The 24,874-nt window shown below is 37.6% G+C and overlaps 1 protein-coding gene across 3 annotated transcripts in view; it reads left to right on the top strand.

Annotated features, from left to right (window-relative positions):
- The first annotated feature begins 218 nt into the window (after nucleotides 1–218).
- The window catches only part of LOC149212563 (proteasome subunit alpha type-2-B-like), a 40,650-nt gene continuing 15,994 nt past the window's right edge, over nucleotides 219–24,874 (top strand). The window contains exons 1-7 of one of the 3 annotated variants that reach the window (XM_089391878.1): nucleotides 252–1,153; nucleotides 1,332–1,443; nucleotides 1,692–1,774; nucleotides 1,910–1,972; nucleotides 2,122–2,307; nucleotides 6,904–6,971; nucleotides 7,151–7,220. In XM_089391878.1, the coding sequence (XP_089248004.1) occupies nucleotides 1,019–1,153; nucleotides 1,332–1,443; nucleotides 1,692–1,774; nucleotides 1,910–1,972; nucleotides 2,122–2,307; nucleotides 6,904–6,971; nucleotides 7,151–7,220 (717 nt within the window). In that variant the 5' untranslated portion in view covers nucleotides 252–1,018. Of the gene's footprint in view, nucleotides 1,154–1,331; nucleotides 1,444–1,691; nucleotides 1,775–1,909; nucleotides 1,973–2,121; nucleotides 3,575–6,903; nucleotides 6,972–7,150; nucleotides 7,221–24,874 lie in introns of those variants that run through there. The other 2 variants (XM_089391879.1, XM_089391877.1) reach the window with 2 other exon arrangements.

Here is a 24,874-nt window from a genome sequence, read left to right as displayed (position 1 = left end):
CACTAGTTAGGTCTCCCACGCACTCCCCCCCTCCACCTCACAAAGCTCCCCTGCCTCCAAATCGAGAAAATTGTGGGCAAAAATGTCGATGTGATAAAATATTAACAATTCAGTGAAATTGGTGCTGGCTGTTGGGCATCATGATTTGAAAGATGAATTGCATTTAAAATATATGCACTTGTTTACATTCAGAAACACCTCAATCACGGAAAGAAAAAGAAATAAATCACAAGCCTTCTAATTATCTTACCGAATATTTATGAAGCTAAACTGTATGGGGTGAGAAGGTATCTCGGGCTCCTTGGCGCACTTACTTCCTCCTCTGCTCTAATCTGATTTGCCTCCTCTCCTCTGCTCGGCTGCATATACCGGATCTGCTCTCCTCTTTGCAACTTAAATCCCCCAGAACTTGCTTTATTGGAAAATGAAACTCGTTTTGCTTGCAGTGCCTTTTGGCTTTTGCATGCAGTTTTTTTTAACAAGAGTTAAAAATTTTTTTACCGCAAAATGAAATTAGTTTGCATGCAGTGTGGTTTTGAACAATAGTTAGAAATTTCTTAGTTAACAGTACTTTGTATGAGTTTGAGTAGGAAACCCTGACACTGTGGAGAAACCAAAACGTTGCAGGGAAACCGAAGAACGTTTTGTATCAGGCCGCTCTAAGAAACAAATCGTTTCTGGAAAACCAGTTTCAGACCGCTAAAAACGAGAACAGCCGTACAAAACGGCGTTTTCTGCGCTGTCACGTTTCTATTGTGTTTTTTAACAGGAACGGTGGCTACCGTCCCGTTTCTGGTAACATAGCATCATAGCATATCAGAAAGCAGCGGAATCTGCTCCATTAAGGGAAACCGTTTTTTAGCGATAGCAAAGAGCGCTCTATGGCCCTGCTATGGTTTCAGGGTTTTCTAAATTCCTTCTGCAAGAACAGATACTCTGTGCCATTGAGATACAAATGTAGGGAAGGGGCCTACACAAAAATGGTGAAATAAGTTGAATGTGAATCGGACATATCAAAATGTGGAGGCGGCAGAAGGTGTTCCAATTCCTTTGTAATGCAAAACAATATTTGAACGACCGGCAACAATGGATTCCTTCTGCTTCTGTGTATTCAGATGCTCCCAGGAAGAAGGGAAAACTCGCTCCATTGCAGGTGAGTATAAAAAAATCAAATATTTTTCTCAGATAAAATGCGTTTTCCACTTTTATTTAATTCTTTTGCATCGCATTATGCATGAAATCCATGATTTTGCGGCCTGCAATCGGTAAAATTTAGGGCATACTATACCTGTTTGTAGAAGTCCTATTGATTACTTTGGTGGGTATCATAGGAACGAAAAAAAATGGTGGACAGAGTTAGGTTGTGGGTGAAAGGAGGGAGAGGAGGTGATGGTTGCACCAGTTACCGTAGAAGTCGCCATGCTCGACGCGCCGCGCCAGATGGTATGCATTCTTGTTCAATTATTTTCAATAAGCACATTTTGTAATTTCAGAGTTAATTTTGTGCACTCATTACACATTTATAGAGGCTTTCGGCACATGTATGACATGTGATCGTTGCATTTGAACATGAACAGAATCAAAGCCTTAAAACCAACTTGATTGAAAGTCAATGATGGGCGTTTGAGTTTTAACTGGTTTGATTCTTGAGAGGCTTTTTAAGAAAATGTTAATGATGTTGTATAACATAGGTGGAAAAGGAGGTAAAGGGGGCGATGTTATCCTTGAAAGCTCTGCAGCAGTTTGGGATCTAAGCAACCTGCAACACCACTTGGTATGCTTTTTTATTACCATATTTGGAAACTCATCATTCTCGTAGGGTATAGGATTTTATCTTCTTGCCCTCTAACATAGTCTTTCTTTGGAAAAAAACAGTAGCAATTATAAGGTTGGTTCATGCTTTTTGCAGAATGCACAGAAAGGTGGTCATGGATTTCCCAAAAATAAAGTGGGGAGCAGAGGAGCAGACAAGGTTTGCAAATTATCATTTATCTTGCTGTATTGGTATATAAATGTAGTTGGAATGCTTTGTTTTCCCTAAGATGCATCTACGGAAGCACACATGTTCTAGCAGAAATGATCATTGCCATCAAGTCATTTAGTGGGTTACTTCCTCTGCAGGTTGTACAAGTACCTGTGGGTACTGTAATTCATTTAGTCCGTGGTGTAATTCCGTCAACTGTACAGTCTACTCCGCTTCAGGAAATGTTTCCATGGGAGATTCCAACAACTGATCTTGAAAACAATAAGCATGTCGACCTTGAACTCCAAAACGACAAGAATGATTCTTGCACAGAAGCTTTGGAGGTATATGAAAACACAAAAGGTTTTAGTGTTCCTTTAAACAGAAAAGACAAGAAAAACAGAATGGAAGTCAGCTCTTGCAAGATTCGGAATCAGACCCCGAATTCAAAGCAGCTGGATGATGAAAAATGGTTGGGCTTTGATGAATCGTGTTCCCATTCTGAAAGTAGTAAGAAAAAAAGTTCATGGGATGATTGGGAATATGAAGGAGATGAAGATTTTGAGGGAGAAGAGGGTTCTGAAGGGGAGGAATCTGAAGCAGAGATGATAGAGGACTCAGTAGCGGAATTCGTAGAACCAGGGCAGCGCCTATTGGTTGCTTGTGGAGGAGACGGAGGACGAGGAAATATTGCCATGGCAAGGGATCCGAGGATCCATAGAACTAAACTTAGTGATGAACATGATTCTACTGATGACCTGGAAGATACAGATATGGAATTTGATGGGCAAAGCCAGAAGGATTTACAAAGATGTGAGCATGATCGTGGTCAACCTGGTACAGAAGCGGTTTTGATATTAGAGCTCAAAACTATTGCAGATATAGGACTTGTTGGGGCACCGAATGCAGGAAAGAGTACTCTTCTAGGAGCCATATCACGGGCTAAACCTAGTGTTGGACATTATGCATTTACAACTTTGAGACCCAATATAGGCAAGCTTGAATATGAAGACTTTTTCCGCGTCACAGTTGCTGATATTCCTGGGATTATAAAGGGAGCACACGAAAATCGAGGTTTGGGGCATGCTTTTTTGAGGCATATTGAGCGGACTAAGGCCCTAGCATATGTAGTAGACTTGTCATCGGCCCTAGGAGATAGTAAGGGACTTCAGCCTTGGCATCAACTACGAGATCTAGTATTTGAACTTGAGCAGCATCAACCAGGGTTGTCTGACCGATCCTCATTAATAGTGGCAAATAAGATAGATGAAAATGGTGCCGAGGAGGTGTTTGAGGAACTCAAACAAAGGATACCGTCTGTGCCTATTTTTCCTGTCTGTGCTGTGCTGGAAGAGGGAATACCAGAGCTAAAAGTTGGCCTTCGAGAACTCATTGATGGACCCAAAAAATGGAAGCTTGAACTAACGGGGATTTGTGTGGACTAGGCTTATGTTGGGCTTAATCACTACATTTATCTATATGGAACTTTTCAGCATTGAATTTTCATATGGCCGTTACTACGAGATTTTTGTTTAAGAAGGCTAAGGCTGTGAACTTATCAGTAAATTGCAGAGTATGATAAGTCATAAGAGATTTTCTTTCATTGCTGGATACGTAGCATCGACATCAGTCATAACAAATCTCAAAATAACTGTATTGACCGTCTTTGCATTTACTTTAATCTATTCATCTATTTCTAAATATCCAAAAATCTGTTCGTTAGGGACAAGGCGAGACAATGAATTGGATTTGCTTGGTGTAAAATCATCCGACTTGGTGTAAAATCATCAGACTTGGAGGCAAGGAGAATGGCGGAGTCTGAATGTTCTACATTTTGGCCCTTTTTTTCACCAGAAACTGGCAATACAATTCTTGTTCCATTGCTTAAAATGCATTTTTGAATGCATAAATGGATTCAATACCCAGAAAAGCTCCTGGGGCATTCAGATTATACAGATGCAACTACTCAAATCTGGAATTCCAACAATTTCTGACTGGATTTTGGGCAAAATTGATTGGAAAATATGACCAGAAAAAGACTAAACATAGAAAGTTTAGACTACACTAAAGTAGAATATGGGAATGAAAGTTCTCTATAATTGGTCTAGCTGGTAGGAAAAATATCCTTCAAAGGGATGCTATACCTTTCTTTTGGAGTTAAAAAGAACATCAAATTTGCTGAATTTCTCTGTCGAACTACCTTGAACATGTGGCAGGCCTCGTGCTTTTGCCATTAGGAAATGTTTCGATGAAAGACTATTGGAACATAGATGGATGTATTCCCTGATCCTTTGCTGTGAATTGATTAACATGTACTTTCTGTATTAAACTTTAAATTTTTCGAGAGCATCTCTTAGTTGGGTCCCACGATTCTTTGATGCGAAAACTTTATTTTAGGATTTACTTTTATTTCACTATAGTTATTTTGTTGATTATCAAACTAGAGCTTAGTAGTTTTTACAGGGTGCAAGCAGCTGGGATATTTTTGGCTGGTTTTTGCAGCATATACTGTACTTGCATCATGTGGTGTATTTCATGATGGTGAGGAAGAAGTAGCTATTTTCCTATCGCTCAGAAAGAACCTGAATAGCTAGTAAGCTCATACATGTAATGTTTATCTTTTAAGCAACCAAAATGAACTAAGTATAGCAAAATCAGGTTAACAGGTACACCACGCAGGAAAGAGAAACTGGCTTACATTGACATAATAATCAAGAAACTGAAACTTGAAGAGGTATTCTTTGCTTTTGCAAACATAGGATACCTCTTCTTGGTTATTTTAAAAACTGAAACTGTAAACTTGATTAACTAGCAAAAGCAGTTAATCTGAAACTGAAACTTGTTAAAGCAAAGTATACCTTCTGTACACTGTAGCAGATTATTCTGAAACTGAGGACGATCATTTTAACAACTGTTTTGTCAGTTCTTCTGCGATGTCATGAGTCAGAAGATGGTACAGCCTGCAATTGTTATGGATGATAGTGAACTCTTTGTCAATGCATTTAATGATATAATTCAGAAAGCTATCTGTCAATTTCAAGTTTAACTTGGCAGCCAAAATGCATCAATTTAAACTTGAAATGGACAAACTGCTATGTGGCAGTCAATTGGCTACAACTTATCCTGTTAATATAGTGATGACAAGCAAGATAAATCAAAACCTATGTTCTTTATATTCCTGGTTCCAGCGGCCCTTCAAAATCTACTTCATTTCCTAAAAGAATCCCATGTAATTGCTAGATAAATGACAGAAAATTTGTTCCAGCTGGTTTCCTCTCTCCAGTTTATTAGATTTTGGGCACTAGAATCAGTGCACACACACACACTAGATCTGGTAACAACTTCCACTTAACTTTACTCAGCTAATAAACTGAAACACACTAATATGTCTAACTTTTACACAGTGGAAACTTTAAAACTAGTGATATGACTTTCTTGCATCTTAGGTAACTTAGATTTTAGGCATAGGTGCCTCTTGTTTGACCCAGGTAGTTGTTTGGGTTAGACTAGTTTAGTGCAGATATGACAATTCTCTAATTATTTACAAGCCAAGTTAACTAGGTTTATATAATTGCAAGATCTAATGAACATTTTACAATGTTACTTCTATGCTAGTTACATGCTTTATTATACAACTCCGACGTCAGATCATACCTTATGACAATATTCCAAACATTCTAGATCTCAAAAGGATCGAGTAGAAAGAGTTAAATAAAATGAATCAATTTTAACCCCTATGCATTTTGGGGTTGAATGCTAGTCAAAGATTAACCTATATGCTTTGAATTGATGTTCTTTCCTTCGCAGAATCATGCAATGTTGTAATTGACCCAACACTCAGTTTTGACTTTAACATTCAGTGGGCAGTTGTTCTTTTTTATTTCATATCAGTTTTCCTAATTCTCTCAAACAGTACACATTCAAAGGAGCAATGGCATTAACAGGATCTTGACAAGCAACAAAAAAGAGAAAATGGAGAGAGGAATTTCACAATTATGAAATAGCTAAATCAGACAGCCAACAACAGTAAGCACAAACAAATGTAAAATTCATTGTGTTCCATGAATTGTGTATGAGTAAAGCACAAGGGGTGTCGGCAAGTTAGAATGGTTGATTTCCAAAATTACAGTCCCGAGTCAACAAAACTGAATAAAGTTGGCCAACGTTTCAAACTCTGATAATTGGTTTAGATTTATTAATAAGAAAGCACTGCATGTCCCTCATCCTGTGTCAAACATTCCTTGGTATATATAGGGGTTAAGTCATCCTCAAGTGTAATATTCAGGTTATTTGATAGTTCCTTCACTATTGATAAACATGATTAGGGTGATTGAAAGAACCAAACAGACTAGCATATACCTGTTTGGTTACAGGGTATACAAGAATATCAGAGTACACGACCAATTATACCTGTAAGCAAGCAACACTAGCATCAATCATAACCTGTATCGCTGTCCTTTCACGCACCAGACTCCATTTCTAAAAACCACTATATGTGAATCATCTGGATGGAGTGATTTTAGTTCCTTACGGACTTCCTCCTCAGCTGCATTGTGCTCTGTTGATAATATTTCTGCTATAATTGACTTTTTAGCTCTGGTACTGCCCAGAACAGCTCTAGAATCCCCAAGGTTTGCCACATAAAGGGTGTTATTTGATATAACTCCTACAAGACAACAAGAACCTGCTGAAGCTATTTGGGGCTGTGCTTCCCATGATCTTGTAACAAAATCTAAAAAATCTTCTGTATTTACTATTTTTGATAATTTTTCAAATTTTCTATTTGTGTAATTCTTCTATCAAGTAATTCAAATTACTTTATTTGCGTACCAAGTTCTGTTTTCTTCTGTTTGATGTCTGCAATGGTGCTTACCAACTAGATCAACCTTCATTTTCATAGCACTTAATTTAAACATTTTTATACATTGTCATGTCTGTAGGAACCAATCCCTGTTACACAACTTGTAAGGGAAACAGCAACTGTGATGCAAGAATTTACCCAATCCGGGTATGTTGAATTTTATGACATAATTTTGTTCTCTGTGGCTGCACTATGGTCCAGGAGTTGTAAGATTGTTGATCTACACTGTATGCAATAATAACTATGTTCTTATTCTGTGTTTTATACTTGATTCTTCTCACCTATTCTAGGTTCAAAAGATGGCTAACAATAATGTCTGTTTTCAGTGGAGTAAGACCCTTTGGAGTTTCACTTTTGGTTTCTGGTTATGATGACAATGGTCCTCAGTTGTATCAGGCATGAATCTTTTTTCTCTATAGCTCTTTTCCTCGGAATGATTTTATTCACCAACATAAACTAGAAATGTTAAGAAGTCATGCTACAGGACTTTTAAATTGGATAATATGCTCAACTTTATGAACCAGGAACTTCAACTTAGTGGCCTCTTCCTGAACAAATATACAGAGCCCACTCATTTCACCAACATGGATGCTTGTGGAATTAGAATAAAATTTAGTTTGATTCTCTGTTTTCTGTGTAATTTGAGATAGATTCTAAGTTTTTCTTCCACTAATTAGCAGCAGACAAATATAATGGTTCTGTTCATTGCCTTGAGGTTTGACTGCTTGGTTTATCTGCTGTGCTGCAAACCAAATTCATAAAATTTTGTTCACCTGTGACTCTTTACTCAAGCAGCTTGTTAAGATGCATGGCTGTACTAGTAGAACACTGCCTACAAATGGTAGAAGTTCGAACACATGCCTCTTCAAGTTGCCAATTGGTATTGTTGTTGCTTGTCAATTTTATGAACAAAGCACAAACAGTTTTTACACCAGAGAACAGAGCCAGAGAGAATCAATGTATGTTCAATTTCTGGTGTATCCAAGATCCCACGCAACATTTAAACAAGAAATCCATCTCAGCAAGTTGAGTAAGGGAAGAAGCGAGCTGTGGGAGTCAAATGCATTGGGCATGGGCATGGGACAGAGTATCATCCAACAAAATGCAACACATGCCCCAAAGAAATTAATAAATCATATAAATGTATCGCTGTAGGTGCTGCCAATACTCTCAGGCATGAGCTAATCAGACACATTCATAATAAATAGGCCACATTGTTCATAATACCGGCAATTTGATAAAATCAATTGACTGTAGGTAAGAGAGAGTATTGCTGTATTGTGGTTTTCACAGTAAACACACACACAGCTTATGCCAATGATCAATTAGAGGTGAGATCAAGCTCTGGGAATTTAAAGAATTTACTTCCGGCAATTTTATTCATACAACATTTAAATCACAGAATAGACAACATATTACCCTGGAAATGCAAATGGGAAAACAAGCAATGGGGTTTTTGTTATGCTCAGAAAATTGTTACAAAGGATGAACTATACATTCTAGCATGGATGTTGTTTTTTCTTACTCATTGGCTGTACTTTGCAGATTGCTTTGGTGCAGGAACAATCTTCACTCTTTGTGAACAGGCTCAACAACTCCCTTTCCTATGATCTTTGAGCAGATTTCTTCTTCTTCCTCATCTTGATTTGTTTTCCATCTTCCTTGCTCTTCTTTGTCCCCAACAGCATTTTTTTAGTAGAGTTGCCTTCGAAGGCCAATCATCGAGATGATTGAATTCATCTTCTTATGGATTTGGCTTTTCGGACATTTTTTTTCAAACTTTTGCCAAAATTATTTTTTTTGTTACAAAGAGTAAAATGAGTGATTATTTGTGTTAGTTTTTGTAGCATTGGATGATGTTCTAGTCTCAAACTTTGTGGAGAGTCTAAAACACATGAGATCCAGAATTCGGAAATTGTTTATGGAAATTCCACCTAGAGACAACTCAATTAAATTAATTGATCGATAATTAAAAATGCCCAAGTCTAACTTACGGAAATCGATTAATTAACGGGAATTAATTGAGTAAGGTGAGAATTCTCTAGAAACTCACATGGATTGACTCAGAAATGATCTCATCCATCAATGAGGATTTAATATTGGTTGTTGGTGATCCAATTGGAGATTATAAGAGGAAAGGTCAATGGGTTGGAGAAGAACACACTTGAGGTCGAGTTCCTTGGCAGAAATCGAGCTTCCTAGTCACAGTGAATCAACAGAGGAGAGTTCGAGCCAGAGAGGGGACACTGAGACAGTGAGCCTGGAGGAGGATTTCTAGTTCCGAAGAGGTAGCGAGAGGAGGCCGAGTTATTTCTCTAGGAGGCTGCGTAGGGATTGTGCAAAAGCCTCAAGAAGGCAGTTCAATTTGGTTGGAGTGGAGGTTGTTTAAGATTCCAGAGGTCGGGAAGATTTCCCAGAGTGCAAGAGAGACACTTCTTGATTCAGCAACAGGTAGCACGACTTCAACAACAAAAGATCTTAGCAGTACGAGTTATAGGTTGCGCAAAAGCTTGCTCAAAAGGGGCATGTATAACTGAGTTAGAGTTGTCAGATTGAGCCGGGATTGCTTGTGGAGGAGGGTAAAATTCCCTCAGTGATTTTGCCCGTATTTCTCTCAGAGAGGATTGTTAGTTTGGTATCTGTTTTATTGTACTTTGAATTTCACTGTTGCATAATAATAAAACCCTTAGCTATTGCACCGATTTTCGCGCATTGGGTTTCTTTCGAGGATAATTGTCCAAAAATAACTATGTCAAACTTTCTGTGGGTGCTCGATATTTCTCAGTTTCAAACGTTTTATTTTTCATAGTGTTTTTATGGTGAAAATTGCAGTTGTGATTTTATTTGTTATTTTCCGTAGCAAATAAACTGCATTTAATTTTTTAACCAATTAGAAGAATAATTTTCAGTTGTTGCAATAGATTAAAAATTTCTTAAGTTCGATCCATTTTGGATCAATCATCCTCCCATCTTCTCATGAACTTGGCCGTTTGGTAAGCAACAACTTCCTTCTAGAGGACCCTGTTGAGAAATCTATAGCGCAATAGTTAGGATAATTTCTCTTTACTTGATAATTACTTGTGATGCCTTTTTACTTTTTCTTGCTTATTAACTTCTCTTATTATTATGTTTGTTCTTATCATCAAACAACTACCAAGACAAGAAGAACAATAGTACACAAGAACACAAGATATAGGTTGCAGGCCAAGGCCAAAAGCTCTCCACCCGAGAGAAAAACAGGTAAATCTCTTCTCTTCTTATAGATTCTTCAATTGATGAATTCCAAGACCTCTAGACTAAGACCAATACCCTTCCAAGACCAAGTCCAACCTCCTTGATGATGTGCTTCCTTTTATCCAAGTCAAACCTAGTCAAATCTCTTCCAACAACACAACTTTGACCCCAACAATAGAATTTCGGCCTCTACTGCAAGGTATGAAATTTTTGGCCCTCCCAGCAGCAACAACTTCCACACGTGTGACCTTATTTAGGGCTTCCAATACTTCTTCAGACCTTCACTTGAATTTCTCCTTCTTCTAGGGCTTGAGGATGACCTTCTTCCTCCTTTTTTCCAAGTTCTATCCTGCAGCGGGAAAACGCTAACCCAACAACATAAATCCTAGCGTCCTTTCTTCGCAAGTGTGAAGAGAGAGAAATTAGCCCAAACACTTGATCCTTGCACTTCTTCTTCTTCGCTATCCTCTTTCTTCTTCTCCTTCGCTTGCTTGATAAGAGAATGAATTGTGTCTCTAGGAGGTTGAGTTCCCTCCTATATATAGGCTTCCAAGGTGGACTAAGATCTTCAAAATAGGTCGACTTCTTAGCTGACAAGTTGACTTGGTCTTGAAGGGTATTTTTACACTTTTAAATGCAAAAATAATTCTTTTTACAAGTTACAATGTGCCCGATATATGACAATGACTTTTTTGACTTCTTGACCTAGGACAAACCCTAGAAGCACTCAATGGGTGCTTGACCTCTAAAATAAAAGACCTTGAGCATGAAACCCATGCTCCAAAAATAAATTTACTTTCATTTTACAATACACAAGAATAAAAAAGGACATTTCATATTTATGAAGACCAAACCTAGTTACACATTTTTCAACAGACCCAGCCCTGATCTCCTCTGTGGTTGAGGAGAAAGGTTCCAATCATGTTGCCCTAGGGCTAAAAAATATGGAGACCCGAGATGTAAGACATTCATCTTGAATAAAGTTGAAGGATTCAAATCTATATTAAACAACCAAGATGGCTCTCTGAATAGGGAAATGCTCTGATCTGTAACGTCCATTCACTGATCATTGTTGACTTGAAAAAGGAATGTACTCCCAAGGTCCATACATCCAATCCAACTTTGCTTGTACCTTGTCTTTATTCTGTCTATAATTAGTCCATGTGGACCAACCACCATAATCAATGCCCTTATTTCCTCTAGTTGGGGTCATATGCATGAAGAAAAGAATTGAGACCATGCCTACTTGTCGGCACTAGTAATCAACTCCTTATGCCACCACCATGACAATGATCCAATATGTGCTCCTTATGCCACTACCTTAACAATGGTCCAATATGTGCCCTGCAATGAAGAGGACATCTAATTCCAAAGCTAACCTCACTCCAAATTGAGATTTAGAGCATAAACTGAACAAAACCCTAGAAGACATTCATGCTTTATTGAGAAGAGATCGCCAAATATTTTGCTTAGGTGGATTTCTTCTTTATAAAGAAGAGATGGCAAGATGATTGCTTAGGTTGTAAGTAATTTCTGCTTTCAAGGTGAAGGATACATCAATTCAATGGAGCATTAAAACAAGTTCCAGGTTCTAGAAAGATTAGCAGTTGAAGAATAAAATAAGATGTTCTTATTTCATCATTTGTAATCGTGTCCTTGTGAAATTTTGAATCTTTGACTGCAAGAGGGGTAGTGTTGAGCAAAAATAATGTGCTATGAAAATATTACAAATAGGTTAATTGATAAAATTTGCAAATAATAATAAAGATAATATCATTGAAGTGGTGATGATTTTAATTAGGATGTGACATGTATAAATCTACATATGAACCTTCATATTGGAGATAAGATGCCTTTTGGAGAGAGCTGACATGTATTATAATTATTGCCTCTGACATTTATTGTACTATTATTATTTATTATTGAGGTTATATCTATGATAATATGTACTATAGATATTATAGGTAGATAGTTAAAAACAAGATTGTCATGTGAAATGGACGTGTTGGAGTAATAATTGCAATAATAAAGTTAAAGGTAATAAGGTCACATTATTATGAAGCAAATTCAAGTAAATAATGAATAATGATAAGTTGTAATTAGTGAATAAAGTGGTTAAAGAATTAGTAATACAACTACTTAATAGGTGAGATAAAAGGGGATCCCCCACATTTTATGAATGAACACCATATAATAAAATTCACATATTTCATATTTGATATTTCTCACATAGGGTGCATTCATTTTTTAACATGTATTGTTGGACATTGAATAATCCAATGTTCCCCATGTGTTTCACAACATTGTCTAATTGCCTCTCGTGGATCCTTATCTTTGGCGATGCGATTGTTGGCTAACACCTGCAGGTTTTGGTTTAACGACAATCGTGATTCACGACAAGTATTGACCTAGCAGATATGGATTTATATCTGAAACCTTAAGCTTCAATATCTCCACAAACTCAAATTCAAATGACATGAATGTTGCATTGTTAATCTCCTCAATTCCCTCTTAAAATTGTTGTTTGAATCCCCTGAATTAGATTGACTTGCCTAAAGTTATCATAAGTTAAGTTGACTTGCTTTACAAGATCTATGAGGATTGGTCTACAGGGCAACCATGGACTTGCTATATCTCTGCGTGTCCTCCAAATTCAATAAAATTTCAACCTATAACGGCTTGATATGTCTTCTTCTCGTGCATCTGTTCTCAATCAATTTGGATCATCCAAGGTGGAGTTAAGCTTAATTTTCCAAACCCTGTAGTTTTTAGGCTCTTTCTAGAGAGTAAACTTGTACAAGTTGTCTCCTTGATTCTCTTACTAATTTATATGAATTTTTCTCCTGTAACGCCCTCAAGTGTCTGCTAGATGAAGGCACTCTCACTGAATTCAAAACCAAGAGATTTCATGTTAGATTTCCTTAAAACCGAGTAACTGATTCACAATTTTCTAAGTGTAAATCTAGACATACAAACAACAACTGTTCTAGAAACTTAAATTACAAATACACTGAATTTTCAAACTTTGCGTGCACAGTGGAAATAAACAAATTAGAAGACAAACACATTCAATGCATAAAACACAAAATGTACCCAGGAAACACCAACTCCAGGGAAAACCTGCAAACATTGTGTGTCTTTTATTATCTTCAACAAAAGTTAATCTTCAAAAAGTTTACAACAAGGGAAAACTTCCCTTTTACGATAGGAAAACAATTGATCGAATTTCAAGACAAATTGATCTCACTTTTGAACACTCGCTTTTCCATATGGCCGCACAGTTTAGCCTATCTATGCCCAGTGCAAGTTGTACAAACATGCAACTTTGTGTCTCTGTGCACATGTGTGAGCTGAAAGACTATGCTAATGTCGTCTGATTTAGAGCAACTCAACCCTCTTTCGATCTCTCCCTATTAGGTGCTGAAACTATGCGATCTATTGAAACCCTAGTCTCTCCCTTCGCTAAGCTGACACACTGCTTGTGCTCTTCGAATTGGCCACTTCCTCACTCTATCTCCTCTTATAATTTGGACCTAAGCCCCACAATCACTCTCAATGGCTGAGAGTAGATCTATATGACGGGCTAAGATTAAATCATAAGTTAACATAGGATTTTTAAAATTTTCCTAAATCTAAAATTAGGAAATAGTTAAATAAATTAATATTCTACTAAGTGGTTGTCTGGTGGGACCCTTTGCTAGCCTTAACACCTAGGCAAGCAGAACCCTTACTTCTTTATTCCAATCAACACTTCCTCTTATAGAGGAATAGTGCACCCAACTTCTCTATGAGGTAAACAAGTATGCTCCTTGGCAAAGCCTTCTTCAGAATGTCTGTCGTTTGCTCCTCTGTTGGTACGCACTAGAGTGTGACTACGCCTCTCTGAACAATGTCCCCAATTTGGTGATAACATATGTTCATGTGCTTTGAGCGATTGTGAAAAACTGGATTAACAAAGAGTTTGATGCAACTTTGATTGTTATAGTGTATCATAGTGGGCTCTGGCTCCTATCTAAATAAGCCTACAAGCAACTTCCTCAACTAGATTGCTTCGCACCTTGCGAGAATGGTAGCCATGTACTCGGCCTCATTTGAGCTCAATGCAATAGGTCTCTGCTTCATGCTGAACCAATAAACAACTTTTGATCCAACACTAAATGTGCAACTCTATGTGCTCTTCCTAACTATGAAACTCCTTGCCCAATTTGGATTAGTGAAGCCGTTCAACTTGTCTATACCACAGTCCGTACTCTATTGACCCCCTGAGATATTTCAATACGTGCTTGGTAGCAACCCAATGTGCTCTGGCAGGTCGACCATAAACTGCCTCAAAGAGTTAATTGCAAAACACATGTCTGTTCATGTGTTTACCAAATACACAAGCGACCCTATAAACCGCCTATAAAGTGTGGGGTCTGCTTGCTCCATCTTGGACGTGTCAACCTTCTTCCAGTTTGTGACTAAAGGCATGGTCACAGGCCTGCTGTTGAGAAATCTGTGGCAATGATGATTAAGAGATTTCTCTTCTTGATAATTGCTTGTGATATGCTTTTACTTCTTGTATATTGATCTTTTGTTCATTATATTATCAATGTGTTTTTTTCATCAAGACAATTACCAAATAAACAATAGAAGACAAGAGACACAGTATGTAGTCTTGTTAGCTAGGGCCAAAACCTCTCACTCTTTGAGAGGAAAATCCAATCAGAAATTCTTCTTATAGATCTTCAATTAACGAATACCAAGACCATGACAAAGACCCTTGACTCTAGAATCCTCCAAGACCATTGTCACTAACTTTGATGTTTTGCCTCTTCCCTTACTCGGCTTCCTTCTTCTCTTGAACTGCTCTTCTTGGCTTCCTCTAGAGAATCTCAGTCTCTATCCTTTCACACTGCTCTTCTCGGCTTCCTCTAGAGAATCTCAGTCTCTACTGCTCCTCTTAGCGTACCTAGAGAAACTCGGTCTCCTAGGTTAGCCCTAGATCAAAAACCTCAGAATAGAGTTTCTCCTCAGTTTCCTTATTGCGAGATCTATGCCCAAACAAGATCACTTGAACAATTTCTACTTCGATCTTCTTGAGATGCCTTCGGTCCTTCTTCTTTCGTACGTGGGAGAGTATATGCCCCAACATAGAAACCCCATAAGAATTCTTCGCTATCCCTTCTTCGCACTTCTACTTGTAGTCTCTTCTTCGCACTTCTGCTTATAGGCTCTTCTTTGCACTTATCTTGTAGGATCTTCTTTGCACTTTTCTTCTCCGAATTGCTTGCTCCTAAGTGAGGCCGAATGTGGCTATTTATACACACTATGTCATGTCCTTTAGGCCGATATGATGACAATGAGGGAGGCTGCGATCATCTAGCAAATTTTTCATTCGTTATAGGCTGCCTTGAAGAGGTCACGTGACAAGTTCTTGGAGGAATAGTTTTCATAGACAAGTTTGACTCTTTGCAATGTGTAACATGACTTCATTACATGACAATGAGTCTCTTATTTTATGACTAGATGACAAATATTTCCTTAAGACTCTCAATGGGAGTCTTGACTCAAAAATAAAATCTCTTGCTCATGAAGCCCATGATGTAAGTATTACAATATTTTATTTTTCTTCTTTACACTTCTTTTACATAAAAACATAATTACATGTCATTGTGAACACTGAAACTAGTTACACTTTTCAACAAATCCTGCGTGTGAAACCTCCTAAGAACCTCTAAGGCCTATTTGCCTTGCCCAAATAAGATCTCCCCATCACCCTACCAAACCTCCTGCCCAAGGAAATAGTGCATCAGCCTCCTTTTATCTCAAACTTGCCTGTAATATTTCTCTTGCACTCTTGGATGAGCTTATTTGCGTCTGTCAAAATCAGATCATCCACATATAACACAAGAATAAGTGGCTTGTTGGAAAATGTAACGAGGTTCGGTCTTCATAATTATCATCGTACTTATGTCATTATATATTTCATGTTATAAGAAAAAGAAGAAACATGATTTATTTTTTTTTTTTTTTTTTCAAACATGGGTTTCATGCTCAAGTTAACTTGTTATTTAGTTCAAGCATGTTTTTCATGCTTCTCAAAAGAATGTTTGTCATGAGTCAAACTATTATACATGAGTCGAGTCCCATTTGGACTTCGAAAGAAGCAAGAAAATTAATTTTATTTGAGTCAAAATTTTCAAATTTCTCCCCGCAAGACCAAGTCAGCGTTGGAAGTGACCTATTCAACGTATAAACACAATGCAACTTGTGTTGAAATTCTGATGTTCTATGTTGTAACAATCACTTATTATGTAACTTCTTTATGCAACAATATTAGATAAGCAAGTGTAGATAGAACATAAATCAAATGCACAATAGAAGGCAACCAAGAACAAAACGAGACAGAGAATTTAGTTCCAATGACGAGGGCAAATCCCACAAGGGGAAAACCCATCCAGATTTTTCTTCTATTAGTAATGAATTGTTCAACAAAGATACAAAGTACAATTAGAGATCAAGAGAATGAGTAAGTTCACCCAAATCTGAACAAGTTGTAGCATAAAGATCACTAGTAGTAACAGTTGATACACATAGTGAATCAACCTTCCCTTCATGAACTGAATCAACACTGGAACATTGAAGCATTGAATCAACTTGGCTCACCAAGTTTTTCTCTTACTTTCCAAGTCTCTCTCTCACAATCTTCTTCAGCTCTCTCCAACTATCTCTCTCACAATCTTCTTAAGCTCTCTCCAACTCTCTCTCAAGTTTAAATTCTTCTTTCACAATGCACACGTAGTGAGCGGAGAAAGAATGAGGCACATATATATAGGAGGAGCAACGAATCCATGCCATAAAGGAGGAGTAACTCACATGGCAAGAGGGAGAGTAACATATGCCCATTTAGGAAATGTAACTCATGCCATTAAGAAGGTACACATGCCTTTGTAACTTATTCCATTAAGGAGGAGAGTGTAACATATGCATTAAAGAGTGCGTAAGAGCAAATTTTTACGACATGATTTAATGAGAGCATAATAGGTGTAAGAGGAATCTTTTATGACAAGATTTTATTGAGTGTAAGAGTGTGAGAGCATTAATCAGAGTGTAAGAGGAATATGTCATGCCAATAATGAGAGTGTAAGAGAACATTATTGAGAACCATGATTGAGTGACTTGAACTTATTTTTAATAATAATATAATAGTATCATAAGAATAATAATAATAGTAATATCAATGATAATATTGATGATTTTGTCAAAATTGATCTATTATGATTAATTGATGATCATAAGAGATTTTCCATCAGCGATACTTGATTATCAATTGATGCAAGGTGATTTATTATTTTTGGAAAGTCATACTTGAGACTTTCTATATTTAGAAATTCATCCCTGAGCTGCCAAATTTTCAACACTCCCTCTCAGCTAGGGAGGAATTTCTTTCTGCAACAAAAGATCTTTGCTTTCACTACTAATCTATGCTCTGTATCATCTGGAACAATGATGACTCACTCTAATGATGAAGAATCATCATAGGGGAGCTCCGGCTACCACTCTATATCCATGAACAATAGGAGAGATTAATCTATCACCTTATATTCAATTGGGGGGATTGCCACTTGCCAACATATGATAAGGATCTTGCACAACTAAGTCTCATCTCTGCTTGGGGGGATAACCCACATGACAAGGATCTCGCACAAACAAGTGACATCTCTCCTTGGGGGGATAACCCACTTGACAAGGATCTCACACAACCAAGTAACATCTCTCCTTGGGGGGATAACCCACTTGACAAGGATCTCACACAAGCCACATCTTTGCTTGGGGGGGATAACCCGCTTGTCAAGGATCTCGCACAACCAAGGCACATCTTTGCTTGGGGGTTAACCCACTTCTCAAGAATCTCACACAACCAATCACATCTCTGCTTGGGGTGATAACCCACTTGACAAGTATCTCACACAACCAAGTCACATCTTTGATTGGGGTGGATGAGCCACTTGTCAAGGATCTTGCACAACCAAGTCACATCTTTGATTGGGGTGGATGACCCACTTGTCAAGGATCTTGCACAACCAAGTCACATCTTTGCTTGGGGGAATAACCCACTTGATAAGGATCTCACACAACCTAGTCTCATCTCTGCTTGGGGGGATCCACTTGTCAACACATGACAAGGATCTCACACAACCAAGTCGCATCTTTGCTTGGGGGGATTCACTTGTCAACACATGCCAAAGGTCTCATACAACCAAGGCTCATCATCCATGACCACCCTCTCTAGGAAGGGTCACATCCCGTCAGTCCAAGCTATTAAAAAAGTAATTAGTTTCGGTCTTCATAATTGTTGTACTCATTTCAATATGTATCCTATGTAACAAACAAAAGAAGAAAATAAAAATTTATTATTTCAACGCATGGGTTTCATGATAATTTTTTGTTGTCGTTTAGGTAAAAGCACGTTCTTCATGCTTCTATGGTTTGTTAGGTCTTAGGATTTATTCTCCTGGAAACTGCAAAAATACAAGTTAGCCCTAGTAGCTTCAAGTTGGCCTAAAGTAGGAAACTCGACCCCTTGGAAAGGCTGTATGAAGGAGCAATTCGACCTCATGTGGAATCCATTCATTCATAAGTTCGATCTCAAGAAGGAAGTTTGATTTGTAGCTAGGAAGTAGAAGAAGAAGAGAGTGAAGGTCCAAAAGAAGAAAGGAAGGACAAAAATCTTGTTTTTGGGCTCAACCTCCCTCACGTGCAAAGGATTAGGGTTTCTACAACTTCCAAGAAGGGTAAAAATTTTAGGATTGTATTGCAGTAAGACTAAATGTGATACCTTGTTTTTGGGAGGAAGAATACTCCATATTGACCTCGTTGACCTTGGGAGGAGTTGTCTTGCTCTAGGAAGGTCTCACGAGGAAGTTGAACTAGGTTTTCTGCGGTAGCAACAAGGGTCGAAGTTGCAGGACGCAAATTACAGTGTTGAAGTTGGCAGGTCAAAATTGCAGGTTGAAGTTGGTTGGTGTAGAATCAAAGAAGAACTTGTTGGAGGGTTGATTTGGTACTTGGAGGAGGACTTGGTCTAGGATTTGGGTCTTTGATGTCTCATTTGAAGCAGATTCTATAAGAAGTGAAGAGTTTTCCGGGTTTTCCCCTTGGAGAGGTTTCGCCCTGGCTCAGAGCGTAATTTTTGTGTCCACTATTGTTACTCTTTCGTTCTTGATATTTGTTTGATGAAAAAAAATCTAACTAAAGAACAAAAGAAGGTTAACTAATTTCACAAGCAAATATTAAGGTCAACGAAAACAAGCTGTCACTTTGAATTTCCAACATGGGATCAGAGCTAAGGTGAACAAGAAGGCAATCAGAAGGATTATCTTGTGGACACAAAGAAGGGTTTGCTTGTCAAGCAGAATCATTTGTGGAAGAAAAGAAGTAGAAGACCTATTGATCTAGAAGGAGGGTTTGTACATCAAAGAAGATCAAGACCACATCAAGCTCTCATTAAAGGAAGGCTTGGAAGGAAGACTACATGAAAAAGTTGTCTCTTGAGAGAAGGAGATCTATTTAAAGGCTCAATGAAAGGCATCTTTGGAGGAAGCATCAAAAGGGTCTTGGTATCGTTAATCACTTTTGAAAGTTGTTGTTGGAGGAATCCTAGGAAACATCTTTCAAGGACATAATTGAAGTTTTTTGAAAGGTCATCAAGCAAAGGTCTGAGACATATCAAGGAAAAGGAGAATCTTGGTTATCAAGTAAGTATCATATCATTACTCTATGTTTGAATCTACAGGTCATATGGGTTCTTTCTACAAGGAGAGCAATAAGCTCGTTGGAGCATCAAATTACCTAGCATGGAAGAAAAGGATTGACCTGGCATTTACAGAACATGAGGTAATGGAATATGTAACTAGGGAAGTCACTGAACCTAGCAAAGACAAGACTCAAGAACTAGCAAACTACAAGACTCATAGTTGAATACCTGAAAGATCCTATTGTTCAATTTGTTGCAAATTTGAAAACTTCCAAGGCTATGTATGCCAAGCTAGTGAACTTGTACTCTGTAAGTACACCAGGACAAAATATGTCTTTGCGGAATAAACTATACAAGATAAAGAAATCAAAGAATGAGGACATGTCATCCTTTATAATGAAGATATCTCAACTAAGAGATCACTTGTAGGGGCTTGGAGAGAGAATTTATGATTCAGAAATGACCATCTGCGTATTACATGCATTGCCACTTGAATGGAGTAGCTTTGCAACAAGCATCTACTCTTAATAAAGATTCAACTCCCTTTGATGAGTTGTGGGCACAATGCATTTTGGAAGAATCAAGGATCAAGGTAAAAGATGACATTGGATCAAATGAACATTCTCAAGCCTTCTAGTTGGAGTCAAGAAGTTGAAGAAAGGAAAGTTTGGGAAGTCCAAGAAGAAAGATATGTCCAAGATTCAATGATTTAAGTGCAATGAATATGGACATTATAAGAGGGGTTGTCCAAGCCAACATAACACCAAGAGAAAGGAAAGAAATGAGGTTCACATAGCTAAGGAAGTAGGAGAACTTGAGAAGAAACCGAAAAAAGATGTGAAAGATCTTTACTATTGAAGAAGGCACATTGTTTGTTAGGTTCTTTATGAGGATTAATCTTTCCTTTAGGATAACATGCATTGTTGTTTACTTTAAAAAGAATCTTAATTTTGCATAACATCATAGAGAGAAGCATGTGATAGTTGCATGTCTAGAGTCTACTTGATTAAGTTGCTTTGTAGCAAGGTTGCACGAAACGGGGAAACGGGTACGAGTTTCCGAAACGGGAAGCGATACGAAACACGACCTCCCCAAATTTTGGAAACGGGGAAACACGAATATATATATATATATATATATATATATATATTATGACATTTAAGAAATATGTGCAATCATAAAGCATATATGATACATTCTAATCTATGAAACCGGATTCGTCCAAAACCCTGGACGAATCACGAATCGAACGAATCGGACACGATTCTGTCCTGACACGTGTCATGATGGCAGGACTCGTCGTGTCCTCTTGTGGCACGTCGTGTCCAGGGGCGTGTTCTAAATTCGAAAGCGTGTCACGATTTTCCTGTCGAGTCCTGGTTTGCGGATTCGTTTTCGGATCTGCTGCTAGGTTAAAAGTTAAAACTTAAAAGGGGCGTGTTACTGTTACTTCCAGAAGTCTTAATTGCCATCAACTTATGAAACCATTTGATCTTATTTCCTCAGTTCACGAGTTGTGAACCATATGTATCTTTTGCGTTAAAATTCGATGAGGAATGAATCATCCGGAGCTTATATTTATAGTCATTTTGATTGAATATGAAGGGACACATCGAGTTAGATAAAACCGACTTGAGGGCAGACTTGCAAACAAATCATGATCAGTGAGCACTTGAACGTGATCAAGATGTTCGACGTTTCTGTGAAACCCGCACTCGTTGTTGCACGTCTGATGGACGAATGATCGTGTGGGTATTTGGGACCACAAATGACATGGTGACCACTGAGGAGTGGGATCATCGTGGATAGGTAGGGACATGGATGAGCGTTGACATGGGTGTGTGGGGACTGTTGGGTTAATTATATATATGCTCAATATATGTTAATGTCCAATATATATGGTAAATTTGAGAGTGAGGACTACACATTTTTAATTTATTGTCGATTTATGTTATATATTTTATATCATATAAATATAACATATAATATATTTATATTTGATATAAATATATGTATATATATGTCTACTAAATTAAAATTTGTGTAAGAAATATGATAATATCTAATTTTTAATATATATATATATATATATATATATTTTTTAAATATTATATATATATATTTTTTAATAAAATAATATATAACGTGTCCTAACGTGTCCTGTTCCGGGGGGTCAGCGTGTCCCGAATCCGACACCACGAATCCCGAATCCTACGTGTTCCGAATCCCCGTGTCAGGTGACTTAGATTCTAATTTATTACATTATGATAAAACTGTCAATTGTTAATGCATAAACTATAGGTATCTAAATTTGCATCACATTTACTCATGAATAATCACATAATGAAAATAGAAATACCCAAAATCAGCCACGAGAAATTTCTAATTTCTTGTCTCGTGCTTGATTGGGAGTCTCCTCCTACATAGTCTAACAACCTTAATGCTCTTGATTAAATACAAGTTTCATACCCTAGTACCCTACATTCTCTTGATTATTGGGAGTCTCTCCTGCATAGAGGGCTTGGTTCTTTTGATTAAATAGAAGTTCCATACCCTAGTACATGATAAAATCCGATGGAAACATTGCAATCCCCCCAATCCCGAAATCCTGAAAAATAGATAAGTCTGCTGGATTTTGAGTGAGATCTAAAATTCTACTTTCTCCATATGAAATCCAATGAGGGCGAAACCACTCTCAAACATCTTGAGTCATTTCATGGTAATGTTAAAAATTTAAGTAAAAGGATAAAAATGAAAAATAAAGGAGAATATCACTTTTACTTTAAGAATTTAACATTACCATGAACTGCATATCAACACTAGGGCAAAAGCTCACTTTTATAACTTTAGACAGGCATCTGGAAGCAACTAGAAGTCACTAGGCTAATGTAAGAATAGATTAGAAAACAAATAAAATAAAATAAAACACAAGTAAATGCTGAAACGTGGGTCGTACGGCCTTGAAACGCGTTTCAGGTCGTACTGGCCACATTTCAGTTTCGTGAAACGTGGCAGTACGGCTTGAAACACGTTTCAGGGCCGTACCAAACGCGTTTCAGCGTTTCGTACCCGTTTCTGTACGAAGATGCCCTTTTGCCCCACGTTTCCTGCAACATAGCTTCGTAGAGATCATCTAGTCTTTGAAAGTAGATAAATAGACCATTTTACATATTTTTCATCAAGGAATTATCTAACATTATGTTAGAGGTGGTCATCTTGCTAAGGTTGACTTTTTCAATCGCCCTTTCTTGTTTTTTTAAGGCAAACTGGGCATAAACCGACCAGTTTATGAAGAAATTGGCCGGTTCCGTCATAAACTAGTTGGTTCATTGCTAGGTTGGCCGCAGACCCACCAGAAACATTCTTGTAGGCTTGTGAGGTGGCTTAGAGTGAAAATAAGGGTTGTTTCCCTCCAAAAACAACCCCTCCAAGCCAATAAAAGGACATATCCCCTCTCATTTGCCTCACACATCTGATTTGGAGTTTTTGTGAGCTTCATTGTGAGCTTGGAGAGTGTTGAGTTTTTGTTGGAGTAGTAAAATTGTAGAGAGTTTGAACTAAGTAGTAGCCACCATGCCTCTAGAAGCCAAGGATACTGCATGGGCTCATTATGATATGATTGATGGTAAAATGATCTGCAAATATTGCCAAAAATCTATTGAAGGAGGGGGTATTAACATGTTCAAGCAACACATGGCTGGGATAGGAGACCATGTAAAGCCACGTAGAGCACCAAATGAAGTAATATGGCATATTAGGGTAGAATATCTTCAAAGGTTTGAGACTCAAGTCACTGAACCAATAGAGAAGTTTGTGACTCAAGTAGTTGCAAAGTTTGGTAGTCAAGACTCAACCAACTGAGTTTGATCATGATGAGAAGTTTCAAGTGATAATGTTGATCACTAATATCATATATGTAGACTTGTAGTAGGCCAATGGCCCCATAGCTTGTAGGCTTTGTTTTTGGACTCTAGAGGCCATTTAGAGACTCATTGATTATATATTTTGTTGTTGATATGTATAGCACCCAGTGCCGTTTTGATATATTCACCTTTACATGGTATATATATGAGCAAATTTTGCGTATTTTGTGTCTATTAGTTTGGAATCATGGTTTTAAATCTTAAAAATAGTTTTTTTCATTAAAAATTAATTATTTCATATGTTTTTTTAAAACCGGTTTATTGCGATCTAACTAGTGCTAGTTTGAAACCCAGTTTATTAGGTGGACCAATTCGATCACCAATTCCGGTTTCGAATACTATGATTATGACAAGGTTAGTATACATTCCATGTAATGTGCAAACAATATTGTTAAAGGGATGAAGGAATGCAATGGGTCAGGTTGTAGGCTCACTATGAGACATATAGCTAGATGATGGAATAAGAAGCATAGGAATGCACCTTAAAAGTGACTCTTGGAGAAGATTCATGTAGAATCTTGTAACATGCCTAGTATGATTGTGTGATGTTTAAAAAAGAAGAATTTGAATGACTTAAGGATATATAAAAAATTAAGACTTTCTCTAGAATATGTAAGATGGTGATTAACATCCAGTATGATCTCTGAAAGAAAAAGTTGTAACTTGGTAATCAAGTTCAATGCTTGGGCACTCTCATGCATGAAGGAAGATTCAAGTGGAGATGGACCATAAGGATGTTGATGTCTGGACGAGAAGGTTATCATGATGAGGTAAGTCTTACTTTTATTGTTGGTTATTTGGTTAACATATTATTGTTTTACATGGAAAAATGTTGCAGGAATCCATGCTGACAGTTGAGGCAAGTTCAATTGTATGAATGGAAATGTATGAAGAATATTGAGGGAAGCTCAATATATGGTACCTGGCAATTGTAAAGTCAAGATGTGTCCATCTTGGGATTGAAAGGTAGCAATGCAAAAAGATAACCTGAAGGTCAAAGGAGATCACTTTCATGAGGAAGTTATGATCAACTTGAAGTTTGGAAAGGCTCAATGCAATGCCTTCATCTATGATGTTGAAGATCAAAGCGATGAGCAAGAAAATTGACCTGGATCCTGTGATAAGATTGAAGAGTGAAGATGGCTCTATGATAC

This window comes from Pinus tabuliformis, chromosome 1_1, assembly GCF_031772625.1.
Source record: "Pinus tabuliformis cultivar Carrire ecotype Pingquan chromosome 1_1, CPIR1, whole genome shotgun sequence".
NCBI classification, from domain to species: Eukaryota; Viridiplantae; Streptophyta; class Pinopsida; order Pinales; family Pinaceae; genus Pinus; species Pinus tabuliformis.
The sequence above is the reverse complement of the archived record's forward strand: the minus strand, read 5'-3'. Positions and strand labels throughout refer to the sequence as shown.